Below are 14,124 nucleotides of genomic sequence, written 5' to 3' on the forward strand. Positions count from 1 at the left end.
TGAATATGAATTCTAATATACTAATTTATGCAAATGTTTCTGATATATGCTAATTTATGCAGATGATTTCTGATATATGCTAATTTATGCAGATTATTTCTGATATATGCTATTTTATGCAAATAAATTCTAATATATCCCATTTTTGCAGACGAATGCTGATTAGTTTGAGCTATTGTACTGACAATAATATGAAAAAGTACAATTTTGTTATTTATATGCATTTGTGCTCTGAATCTGAATCATTGTTGCCTGAACATATTGCTGTAAGATAAAAAAAATGCTTGAACTGTTTTTGATGAATTGTTTCAAAATGGTCATTTTGAAAAAACTTCCGGATTTAGTACAATTTTCAGACAGTTTTGTTTTTTGTTATTACTAACCAAACTTTAAATATTTCTTTCTGCTCAGTCAAAAAGCTATTTTCACACAAGGTCCAATTGTTTAACCCCCAACCAGGTATATTTTGACCAAAAAGCATGTTTTCAGTTGTGTATTGCATGACAATAGTTACCATGGCAATGGCATGATTTTGGATTAACTTGCTATCATCAAAACTCCATTGCTGACATATCTGCAGCTAATAAAATAAACGTTTTCCAGGAATCTACTTTTACTCTGAAGTGATGTTGTCACACATTTGTGTCACACACAAACAACATTTTTTATAGTAGTCATTACACATACTTTGGTAATACTGTCAATTCAAAGTACATACAGTGTGTCTAGTTCATTATTTTGTTAATTCCTATTTTGTGTACTGCAAAAATATTAGTTTTAGTTCACGACAAATAAAGTTTCAATTCCATAATAGTTCAGCCCAAAATGTTGGTTTAGATTTTTCACAATTTTATTATTATTTCTGTCATGTCTTGTCATGTCATGTTAATTTAGGACCAAATCAACATAATTTCGTCTTACTGTTTTTGATCAAGTTTTTTGAAAAATAAAGAAAAAAGTATGCATGTTTATTTTGTGAAAACTGACTTTGATGCTCAGAGGGTCAAAGGTCAGAGAGTTGTGTAAATATAACTAACCACTATACTGCTTAAAATGTCTTTCTTACAAATGCCAGTCAGTATGTTGCTGCCTTACTAACTTGCTCACTGATGCAATATGCTATTTCTTTTTCTTGTTTGCTTTCTGCATATGTAGGTAATATGCAAGGTAATGCTTTATACTTGTTTTCAGCTGTATTCATTACTTTTTGTTATGCTGTTTTACCTGTATCGTTTTTTGTTTATTGCCATGTTATGATGTTGTAAAATCACTTTTCTTGAATCTATTATGTTCATTTCATTCTATGTTGTGTGGTATTATGTGTTCTACTAATCAGCATTTGCAGGATGTTTTCTCATCTGACACATTTATTTAGTTTGCATGCGTTTGTATTTGTGTTATTGGTGTGCTGTATTCATTGTGTCTTTACTGAATGTAATCAATGTGATGTATTAACAATATGGTGTAATATCAGTGTGGTATAATCATAGCATGGTGTAATTAGTGTGGTGTTGAAAACACCATGGCGAAATATCAGTGTGATATAATCATAGCATGGTGTAATTAGTGTGGTGTAAAAACACCATGGTGTAATATCAGTGTGGTATAATCATAGCATGGTGTAATTGGTGTGGTGTAAAAACAACATGATATAATATCAGTGTGATATAATCATAGCATAGTGTAATTAGTGTGGTGTAATAACACCATGGTGTAATATCAGTGTGGTATAATCATAGCATGGTGTAATTGGTGTGGTGTAAAAACAACATGATGTAATATCAGTGTGATAATAGTCATGGCATAGTGTAATTAATGTGGTGTAAGTACATCATTGTGTAATATCAGTGTGATATAATCATAGCATAGTGTAATTAGTGTGGTGTAATAACACCATGGTGTAATATCAGTGTGGTATAATCATAGCATGGTGTAATTGGTGTGGTGTAAAAACAACATGATATAATATCAGTGTGATATAATCATATCATAGTGTAATTAGTGTGGTGTAATAACACCATGGTATAATATCAGTGTGGTATAATCATAGCATGGTGTAATTGGTGTGGTGTAAAAACAACATGATGTAATATCAGTGTGATATAATCATAGCATGGTGTAATAACAACATGGTGTAATATCAGTGTGGTATAATCATATCATGGTGTAATAACAACATGGTGTAATATAAGTGTGGTATATAATAAATTCATCTCTAGAATGAATGGCACATGTTTTTAGTTAATTGGGAGTGATTTGAATCATAATTATGACATAACAATGTATTACCTATATACTATTGCTCACATTAATTCTAAAAAAAATGGTATTTTTTTTTTTTTTGCAAGGCGTTGAGAGGTGGTGAGGAAGGTGGTCTTGCTATTGATAATATCAACAGCTCATTGGATTCTGAAGAGCTTTTAAAGAAACTCAAAAAACTACAGGTATGTCAAGACTGCATATTTTTTGTTTTTATCATAGACCAACTAGATATGGTTACTGTTACATATCGCTTGTGGTGACTATTGTCATCTGGAGCATAGTTACAGAGGGACTTATCTGTCATGGTAACTGTTACTATGATACATGACTGTTGCTGAGTATATATTTTGCCATTGTTACTGTTGCTATGTAAGTCTACCATGGTTATACTGTTGCTATGAGGGACATTTTTTTATTTTTTTGTACACAATCTAATCATTGCCACCAACAAGATTGGCACTGAAAATATTTTGTTATTTACAAACTTTCAATCAAAACTTAGTATCTTTGGTTGTTTTAGGAGAAACAAATGCAGAAACAAGTAGAACTGGAAGTACAACAGAAAGAAGTAGAAAATAAGGCACAGAAGGATCTTGATGATGAAGAAAGTCAAGAGACTGAGAAGATAAACCGAGAGATTGTTGATGAAAAAAATAGAATAATAGCCAAAAAAGATGCAGCATTTGAAAAGGAAATGTTACTGAAGAGAAAACAACTAAGTGATGATGAATATCAAAAACTGTTGGAGAAACACAGACAAGAGGTAAAACAGAAACTTCTCACTCTAAAGTAGATGTTGGTTTTATTTTTTTATTTTTATGTCTTCTTAACCATTTCTCGGACATACTTTGACAGATCGTGTTCCAAGCATTCACAAAGACAAGACATAATTTTTCCTTGTGATGTTGATTCAGCCAAATAAAAACGTATTATGTAATTTAGAAAGTTTTAATGCATTTATACTAATTTTATCTATCATGGAGTTATACTGGTTGTTGAAAAATAGTAATCTACAGTATCTTACACAGTGCCCTGTAAATTACATACTTTATAATGTAAACAAATCAATGTGCATTCTGTGCAAGTCTACAATTATTGTGCTATGCTTGGCAGATGGAGAGATTGGCAGCTGCGATGGACCAGGAAAAAGAAAGACAAAAGAAGTCTTTACAAGAGAGATTTGCTGAGAGGAAGAAAAAGATGGCTGAGCATTTGAGAAAAAAACATCAAGCTGAAATGGAGAAAGAGCTTGGACAACAACACATGGAACGGGAGAAGAAAATAGAGAAAGAGGTATAATTTACTCTGTAAATTGTTAATTGAACATCAAGTTATAATTTTGGCGTTGTTTCAAAAGTACTTGACCAATTACATTCATATTTGTACCAGAGGTACTTGGGATGGTCCTCTGTCAGATTTGTTAAATTCTTGTCAAAATATGGAACTTTGGATTTTTAGTGAATATTTTTTTAATTTTTGGTAAAAATTGTTATTTTCGACAACTAGTCCAAAATCAGAAGTCCAAATGCTTTCATATTTCCAGCAATGATACGTGGGGTGGTCCTCTGTCAGATTTGTTAAATTTGTGTCAAAATATGTAAATCTGGATTTTTAAAGATTATTTTTGTCATTTTTAGTAAAAAATGTTATTGTCGACAACTGGTCCTAAACCGTATAAAGTCCAATTGCTTTCATATTTGCAGCAAGGATACGTTGGATGGTCCTCTGTCAGATTTGTTAAATTTGTGTCAAAATATGGGAATTTGGATTTTTAGTGAATATTTTTGTCATTTTTGGTAAAAAAAATTATTTTCGACAACTAGTCCGAAACCGTAAGTCAAAATGCTTTCATATTTCCAACTGCAACTCAAGTGCAATGTTCTCTAAATGACTATGAATATTACAACCACAATGCCACTTTACTGATTCTTGTTTCATGATAATAAAGACAGCGGAGCTATATCGACCGTCAGGTCACTTGTTGTTTTGTTTGTCCATAACTTGAACAATTCTCATTTGTTACTTGTCTATTGTCTTGTTTATGCTAGTTGTTATGATTTAATTATCCTATTGTGTGAATGGTCCAGTATGAATTTATTTTTTTATATATTTTTAATTATAGATGCGAGGAAAAGAACGTCCTGCAATAGACAGTGAATTACAAGGTGAAGATGTGAGCGCAGAGAATGTCATCTACAGAGTTTTAAGACAAAGACATATTAAAGAAACTGTTAATCAGGTAATACTTGTAATTATAGTAATTACACATGGACCTGATCTAACTGTATTAGGAGAATATATCTTGTATTATGTTATATACATTATAGAATCTAGCATTCCATTTGTATTTGTATTTCTCCTCACTCCAACATTGGGAATTTGTGTCATATTTACATATTTACCTCCTGTTGGAACACTTTCCTTTGTTTGCATTGGTTGCAGCAACAATGTAGTGAGTCACAACACTGACCACAGATGATTGTGGAAACACTGGAAGTCAGTCTGCATTAAATGCTGCAATGGAATTTGTTGAGTGTCTATGATGATTAAGGGTCAGAGGTCAGATTGAGATCAAATTGACCCCTACTCCATCATTGCTGGAATGTTAAATCTAATTTGTATGAATATTTGCTATTTGTGTTTATAATAGAATGAGAAGATGAAACATGAACGAAATGCAGCAATTGCTGATGCCAGGAATAAAATGGAAGAGGCGAGACAATCTGAACGAGATGAATTGTTGGAGGCACAGAGACAAGAGTTAATGGATTTGATTGCAAATGCCGGTGATATGACAGAGGAAGAGTTGGCAGATAAAAAAGATGATTTACTACGCCAGCATAAGGTTAGACTACTATCACAAACTTGTTGATTATTTCAGATCCACTGAAAAACATAATGTTCAGTTACATGAACTCTGGAGAGAATCTATCATCACTGTATTTGTTTTTGGGTGATTTCGCCAAACGCTTTACCACTATCATTGTCAACAACCCTCCACAAAACAGTTATATGTTCTGTCTATGCATATTAATTAGATAATATGCACATCAGCAACCCTTTCACCACTATTGTCAACTGTTGTAGCCTTCCAGAAAGTAGTGATGTTCTGTCTATGCATATTAATTAGGTAATTTGCACATCAGCAACCCTTTCACCACTATTGTCAACTGTTGTAGCCTTCCAGAAAGTGGTGATGTTCTGTCTATGCATATTAATTAGATAATTTGCACATCAGCAACCCTTTCACCACTATTGTCAACTGTTGTAGCCTTCTAGAAAGTAGTGATGTTCTTTCTATGCATATTAATTAGATAATTTGCACATCAGCAACCCTTTCACCACTATTGTCAACTGTTGTAGCCTTCTAGAAAGTAGTGATGTTCTTTCTATGCATATTAATTAGGTAATTTGCATATCAGCCCTTTCACCACCATTGTCAACTGTTGTAGCCTTCCACAAAGTAGTGATGTTTTGTCTATGCATATTAATTAGGTAATTTGCATATAAGCCCTTTCACCACCATTGTCAACTATTGTAACCTTCCAAAAAGTAGTGATGTTATATACCTATGCATATTAATTAGGTAATTTGCATATCAATACTTTCACCACCATTGTCAGCTGTTTGCACATTCCAGAAAACTTTTACCATACTCAGACCACAAATCACTTATAACCGACTGACAGACTGTACAACTTGTTTTTTCAGACACAATTGATGGAGTTTGATAAAGTCACAGGTCAAAGAGTTGAGCAAGCAGAGAAGGATGTACTACCCGGATTGGATGTCAAACAAGCACATGAGAAACTAGCGTTGAAAGAAAAACAACTCCAAGAATTAGCAGATGCTATGAGAGATATCTCTCATGGAGAAGAGGTAATAATGCATGGCAGTCACACCATGTCCATGTCAACCACTGTAGTCATGTACAGTACATGGCAGTCACACCATGTCCATGTCAACCACTGCAGTCATGTACAGTACATGGCAGTCACACCATGTCCATGTCAACCACTGCAGTCATGTACAGTACATGGCAGTCACACCATGTCCATGTCAACCACTGTAGTCATGTACAGTACATGACAATCACACCATGTCCATGTCAACCACTGCAGTCATGTACAGTACATGGCAGTCACACCATGTCCATGTCAACCACTGCAGTCATGTACAGTACATGGCAGTCACACCATGTCCATGTCAACCACTGTAGTCATGTACAGTACATGGCAGTCACACCATGTCCATGTCAACCACTGCAGTCATGTACAGTACATGACAGTCACACCATGTCCATGTCAACCACTGTAGTCATGTACAGTACATGACAGTCACACCATGTCCATGTCAACCACTGTAGTCATGTACAGTACATGACAGTCACACCATGTTCATGTCAACCACTGTAGTCATGTACAGTACATGACAGTCACACCATGTCCATGTCAACCACTGCAGTCATGTACAGTACATGGCAGTCACACCATGTCCATGTCAACCACTGTAGTCATGTACAGTACATGACAATCACACCATGTCCATGTCAACCACTGCAGTCATGTACAGTACATGGCAGTCACACCATGTCCATGTCAACCACTGTAGTCATGTACAGTACATGACAATCACACCATGTCCATGTCAACCACTGCAGTCATGTACAGTACATGGCAGTCACACCATGTCCATGTCAACCACTGTAGTCATGTACAGTACATGACAATCACACCATGTCCATGTCAACCACTGCAGTCATGTACAGTACATGGCAGTCACACCATGTCCATGTCAACCACTGTAGTCATGTACAGTACATGGCAGTCACACCATGTCCATGTCAACCACTGCAGTCATGTACAGTACATGGCAGTCACACCATGTCCATGTCAACCACTGCAGTAATGTACAGTACATGGCAGTCACACCATGTCCATGTCAACCACTGTAGTCATGTACAGTACATGGCAGTCACACCATGTCCATGTCAACCACTGCAGTCATGTACAGTACATGGCAGTCACACCATGTCCATGTCAACCACTGTAGTCATGTACAGTACATGACAGTCACACCATGTCCATGTCAACCACTGTAGTCATGTACAGTACATGACAGTCACACCATGTTCATGTCAACCACTGTAGTCATGTACAGTACATGACAATCACACCATGTCCATGTCAACCACTGCAGTCATGTACAGTACATGGCAGTCACACCATGTCCATGTCAACCACTGTAGTCATGTACAGTACATGACAGTCACACCATGTCCATGTCAACCACTGCAGTCATGTACAGTACATGGCAGTCACACCATGTCCATGTCAACCACTGTAGTCATGTACAGTACATGACAGTCACACCATGTTCATGTCAACCACTGTAGTCATGTACAGTACATGACAATCACACCATGTCCATGTCAACCACTGCAGTCATGTACAGTACATGGCAGTCACACCATGTCCATGTCAACCACTGTAGTCATGTACAGTACATGACAGTCACACCATGTCCATGTCAACCACTGCAGTCATGTACAGTACATGGCAGTCACACCATGTCCATGTCAACCACTGTAGTCATGTACAGTACATGACAGTCACACCATGTTCATGTCAACCACTGTAGTCATGTACAGTACATGACAATCACACCATGTCCATGTCAACCACTGTAGTCATGTACAGTACATGACAATCACACCATGTCCATGTCAACCACTGTAGTCATGTACAGTACATGACAGTCACACCATGTTCATGTCAACCACTGTAGTCATGTACAGTACATGACAATCACACCATGTCCATGTCAACCACTGTAGTCATGTACAGTACATGACAATCACACCATGTTCATGTCAACCACTGTAGTCATGTACAGTACATGACAGTCACACCATGTCCATGTCAACCACTGTAGTCATGTACAGTACATGACAGTCACACCATGTCCATGTCAACCACTGCAGTCATGTACAGTACATGACAGTCACACCATGTTCATGTCAACCACTGTAGTCATGTACAGTACATGGCAGTCACACCATGTCCATGTCAACCACTGTAGTCATGTACAGTACATGACAATCACACCATGTCCATGTCAACCACTGTAGTCATGTACAGTACATGGCAGTCACACCATGTCCATGTCAACCACTGTAGTCATGTACAGTACATGGCAGTCACACCATGTCCATGTCAACCACTGTAGTCATGTACAGTACATGACAATCACACCATGTCCATGTCAACCACTGCAGTCATGTACAGTACATGACAATCACACCATGTCCATGTCAACCACTGCAGTCATGTACAGTACATGGCAGTCACACCATGTCCATGTCAACCACTGCAGTCATGTACAGTACATGGCAGTCACACCATGTCCATGTCAACCACTGTAGTCATGTACAGTACATGGCAGTCACACCATGTCCATGTCAACCACTGCAGTCATGTACAGTACATGGCAGTCACACCATGTCCATGTCAACCACTGTAGTCATGTACAGTACATGGCAGTCACACCATGTCCATGTCAACCACTGCAGTCATGTACAGTACATGGCAGTCACACCATGTTCATGTCAACCACTGCAGTCATGTACAGTACATGGCAGTCACACCATGTCCATGTCAACCACTGCAGTCATGTACAGTACATGGCAGTCACACCATGTCCATGTCAACCACTGTAGTCATGTACAGTACATGGCAGTCACACCATGTCCATGTCAACCACTGCAGTCATGTACAGTACATGGCAGTCACACCATGTTCATGTCAACCACTGCAGTCATGTACAGTACATGGCAGTCACACCATGTCCATGTCAACCACTGCAGTCATGTACAGTACATGGCAGTCACACCATGTTCATGTCAACCACTGCAGTCATGTACAGTACATGGCAGTCACACCATGTTCATGTCAACCACTGTAGTCATGTACAGTACATGGCAGTCACACCATGTCCATGTCAACCACTGCAGTCATGTACAGTACATGGCAGTCACACCATATCCATGTCAACCACTACAGTCATGTACAGTACATGGCAGTCACACCATGTTCATGTCAACCACTGTAGTCATGTACAGTACATGGCAGTCACACCATGTCCATGTCAGCCACTGCAGTCATGTACAGTACATGGCAGTCACACCATGTCCATGTCAACCACTGCAGTCATGTACAGTACATGGCAGTCACACCATGTCCATGTCAACCACTGCAGTCATGTACAGTACATGGCAGTCACACCATGTCCATGTCAACCACTGCAGTCATGTACAGTACATGGCAGTCACACCATGTCCATGTCAACCACTGCAGTCATGTACAGTACATGACAGTCACACCATGTCCATGTCAACCACTGCAGTCATGTACAGTACATGACAGTCACACCATGTCCATGTCAACCACTGTAGTCATGTACAGTACATGCCAGTCACACCATGTCCATGTCAACCACTGCAGTCATGTACAGTACATGGCAGTCACACCATGTTCATGTCAACCACTGTAGTCATGTACAGTACATGACAGTCATACCATGTCCATGTCAACCACTGCAGTCATGTACAGTACATGGCAGTCACACCATGTCCATGTCAACCACTGCAGTCATGTACAGTACATGGCAGTCATACCATGTCCATGTCAGCCACTGCAGTCATGTACAGTACATGACAGTCATACCATGTCCATGTCAGCCACTGCAGTCATGTACAATTAAACACCATATAGTCACACCATGTCCATGTCAACCACTGCAGTCATGTACAGTACATGGCAGTCACACCATGTCCATGTCAACCACTGCAGTCATGTACAGTACATGGCAGTCATACCATGTCCATGTCAGCCACTGCAGTCATGTACAGTACATGACAGTCATACCATGTCCATGTCAGCCACTGCAGTCATGTACAATTAAACACCATATAGTCACACCATGTCCATGTCAACCACTGCAGTGATGTACAGTACATGGCAGTCACACCATGTCCATGTCAACCACTGCAGTCATGTACAGTACATGGCAGTCACACCATGTCCATGTCAACCACTGCAGTCATGTACAGTACATGGCAGTCACACCATGTCCATGTCAACCACTGCAGTCATGTACAGTACATGGCAGTCACACCATGTCCATGTCAACCACTGCAGTCATGTACAATTAAACACCATATAGTCACACCATGTCCATGTCAACCACTGCAGTCATGTACAGTACATGACAGTCACACCATGTCCATGTCAACCACTGCAGTCATGTACAATTAAACACCATATAGTCACACCATGTCCATGTCAACCACTGCAGTCATGTACAGTACATGGCAGTCACACCATGTCCATGTCAACCACTGCAGTCATGTACAGTACATGGCAGTCACACCATGTCCATGTCAACCACTGCAGTCATGTACAGTACATGGCAGTCACACCATGTCCATGTCAACCACTGCAGTCATGTACAGTACATGGCAGTCACACCATGTCCATGTCAACCACTGCAGTCATGTACAGTACATTACAGTCACACCATGTCCATGTCAACCACTGCAGTCATGTACAGTACATGGCAGTCACACCATGTCCATGTCAACCACTGCAGTCATGTACAGTACATGGCAGTCACACCATGTCCATGTCAACCACTGCAGTCATGTACAGTACATGGCAGTCACACCATGTCCATGTCAACCACTGCAGTCATGTACAGTACATGGCAGTCACACCATGTCCATGTCAACCACTGCAGTCATGTACAGTACATGGCAGTCACACCATGTCCATGTCAACCACTGCAGTCATGTACAGTACATGGCAGTCACACCATGTCCATGTCAACCACTGCAGTCATGTACAGTACATGGCAGTCACACCATGTCCATGTCAACCACTGCAGTCATGTACAGTACATGGCAGTCACACCATGTCCATGTCAACCACTGCAGTCATGTACAGTACATGGCAGTCACACCATGTCCATGTCAACCACTGCAGTCATGTACAGTACATGGCAGTCACACCATGTCCATGTCAACCACTGCAGTCATGTACAATTAAACACCATATAGTCACACCATGTCCATGTCAACCACTGCAGTCATGTACAGTACATGGCAGTCACACCATGTCCATGTCAACCACTGCAGTCATGTACAATTAAACACCGTATAGTCACAGCATGTCCATGTCAACCACTGCAGTCATGTACAGTACATGGCAGTCACACCATGTCCATGTCAACCACTGCAGTCATGTACAGTACATGGCAGTCACACCATGTCCATGTCAACCACTGCAGTCATGTACAGTACATGGCAGTCACACCATGTCCATGTCAACCACTGCAGTCATGTACAGTACATGGCAGTCACACCATGTCCATGTCAACCACTGCAGTCATGTACAGTACATGGCAGTCACACCATGTCCATGTCAACCACTGCAGTCATGTACAATTAAACACCATATAGTCACACCATGTCCATGTCAACCACTGCAGTCATGTACAGTACATGGCAGTCACACCATGTCCATGTCAACCACTGCAGTCATGTACAGTACATGGCAGTCACACCATGTCCATGTCAACCACTGCAGTCATGTACAATTAAACACCATATAGTCACACCATGTCCATGTCAACCACTGCAGTCATGTACAGTACATGGCAGTCACACCATGTCCATGTCAACCACTGCAGTCATGTACAATTAAACACCGTATAGTCACACCATGTCCATGTCAACCACTGCAGTCATGTACAGTACATGGCAGTCACACCATGTCCATGTCAACCACTGCAGTCATGTACAGTACATGGCAGTCACACCATGTCCATGTCAACCACTGCAGTCATGTACAGTACATGGCAGTCACACCACGTCCATGTCAACCACTGCAGTCATGTACAGTACATGGCAGTCACACCATGTCCATGTCAACCACTGCAGTCATGTACAGTACATGGCAGTCACACCATGTCCATGTCAACCACTGCAGTCATGTACAGTACATGGCAGTCACACCATGTCCATGTCAACCACTGCAGTCATGTACAGTACATGGCAGTCACACCACGTCCATGTCAACCACTGCAGTCATGTACAGTACATGGCAGTCACACCATGTCCATGTCAACCACTGCAGTCATGTACAGTACATGGCAGTCACACCATGTCATGCAACCACTGCAGCCATGTCCATGTCCATGGGTGAGTGTGCCACAGACTCAATGTGGGAAGGCCAATTCCACTGCTTATGTTCGACTGAGCCTGGTTTACGCCAGGATAGTGCATTAAATTGACATTTGATAGAGAGATGGCCGCACAGCCTTGGCATGTGTGTAGTCCCAAATCATGAATATTACTTCTGTGGCAAAAATGAACTTAATGTCAGCACTTGGAACTTGCACATACAAATAAAAAAGTCTGGAGAGACAACAGTGACATTCAATGTCCGGAACTGTCGCCTGGTACAATAATTTAAAAAAAAAAAAAATATTTAACATAGGACAGTGACAAAATATGGTTGTCATAGCAAAGCAAAAACTTATTTCTTCTCTTAAACTGTTGGATTGTTAACACATTGACAGCCATTTAGCTGTAGTGTATAGAGCACTGTGGTGTTGTCAGTGTGTTACTATATCTATCATCATTGTATGTATTATAGGACATGGTGAGACGATACAGTGAAGAGGCTGCCAAAGCTGCAGAAGATGCAAAGAAGTTCCGGGAAACCAAAATGAAGACACTCAAAGAACAAATGGATCAAATCAAAGCTGAGAAAAAGAAACAAGATGACGAAAGACGAAGAAAGATGCAAGAACAACTCAAGTAAGACAATTAGGTCTAATCACTTGCACACCATTTTTCTTACACTAAAAATTGGTGAAAAGATATGATTTGCGCATTTTTTCTTTGTTAATTTTGGTCTGGAAACAGTATGCAGGTATACTGCCCATGTTTGAGCTCTCTCAGACTATATCTCAAAAATATTTCAATTGAATATTTTTCACACTTAGCTTGAGAGACTGACAATAAATAAAATCACTGTAGAAACATTGTGTCATTAGGTCCATAAGTCATGATTAAGGTAGTTCAAGCCAAATGGTAATTTTGTTCTACTGAGCATATTACAGCACATATGTGCAATGCATTGTGGGTGAGAACTTCCCATTGTATACAGAAAAAATAATTTGCCCATAAAAATTAGACGTGACATTTCAAACTCACATTTCTTACCCAGGTTTAGTACTGTCCATTTACCCCAATTTTTTTTTCCACAATGAAATCATCAAGAAGGTAAAACTAATGGGAAAAACCATGTTTTTGACCATCAATAGATTCACAGAGTGACGTTTTGTACTGAACTATGATGTAAAATGTTGATTTCAATTGTTATCCGCAGAAATATTGAAGATGAATTTGAGAAACAGAGACTCCGAGATGAACAGAGGATAAAGGAACGTGATCTAGAACGTGAACAGTTGAGACAACAACAAAGAGAAGAAAGAGAAAAAAGGCTGAGATCTGACTTAGACAAGGAAACTGATGAATCCAAGAAAAAGGTATTGTCTATATTTTCATTACAGTTGCCGTGGGTTCATAAAAACAACATTTTTTTTTCACACACTGATGATGGACCAATATTTTTAATTGCTTCAGTGATGATGTTTTCATTTTACTTTCAAGAATTCAACTAATCTTGAAGCAATTTGTCAGTAGATGTTTTTGTGATTAGATCATATGGGGGATAGATTTTACAGAAATCACCCCAATCCCACATATCACCCCCTGACCAAACTGTCTTTATACAT

General features: G+C 39.4%; 1 protein-coding gene across 1 annotated transcript in view; it reads left to right on the top strand.

Moving 5' to 3' along the window:
* Positions 1-14,124, top strand: part of LOC100377425 (uncharacterized) — a 154,881-nt gene that overhangs the window by 133,037 nt on the left and 7,720 nt on the right. The window contains exons 130-138 of the mRNA XM_085498985.1: positions 412-459; positions 2,349-2,444; positions 2,783-3,025; positions 3,376-3,555; positions 4,385-4,501; positions 4,913-5,107; positions 5,974-6,141; positions 12,978-13,141; positions 13,716-13,875. Coding sequence (XP_085355111.1) covers positions 412-459; positions 2,349-2,444; positions 2,783-3,025; positions 3,376-3,555; positions 4,385-4,501; positions 4,913-5,107; positions 5,974-6,141; positions 12,978-13,141; positions 13,716-13,875 — 1,371 coding nt within the window. The remainder of the gene's footprint in view (positions 1-411; positions 460-2,348; positions 2,445-2,782; positions 3,026-3,375; positions 3,556-4,384; positions 4,502-4,912; positions 5,108-5,973; positions 6,142-12,977; positions 13,142-13,715; positions 13,876-14,124) is intronic.

Source organism: Saccoglossus kowalevskii, chromosome 5 (assembly GCF_978046115.1).
Source record: "Saccoglossus kowalevskii chromosome 5, keSacKowa6.1, whole genome shotgun sequence".
NCBI classification, from domain to species: Eukaryota; Metazoa; Hemichordata; class Enteropneusta; family Harrimaniidae; genus Saccoglossus; species Saccoglossus kowalevskii.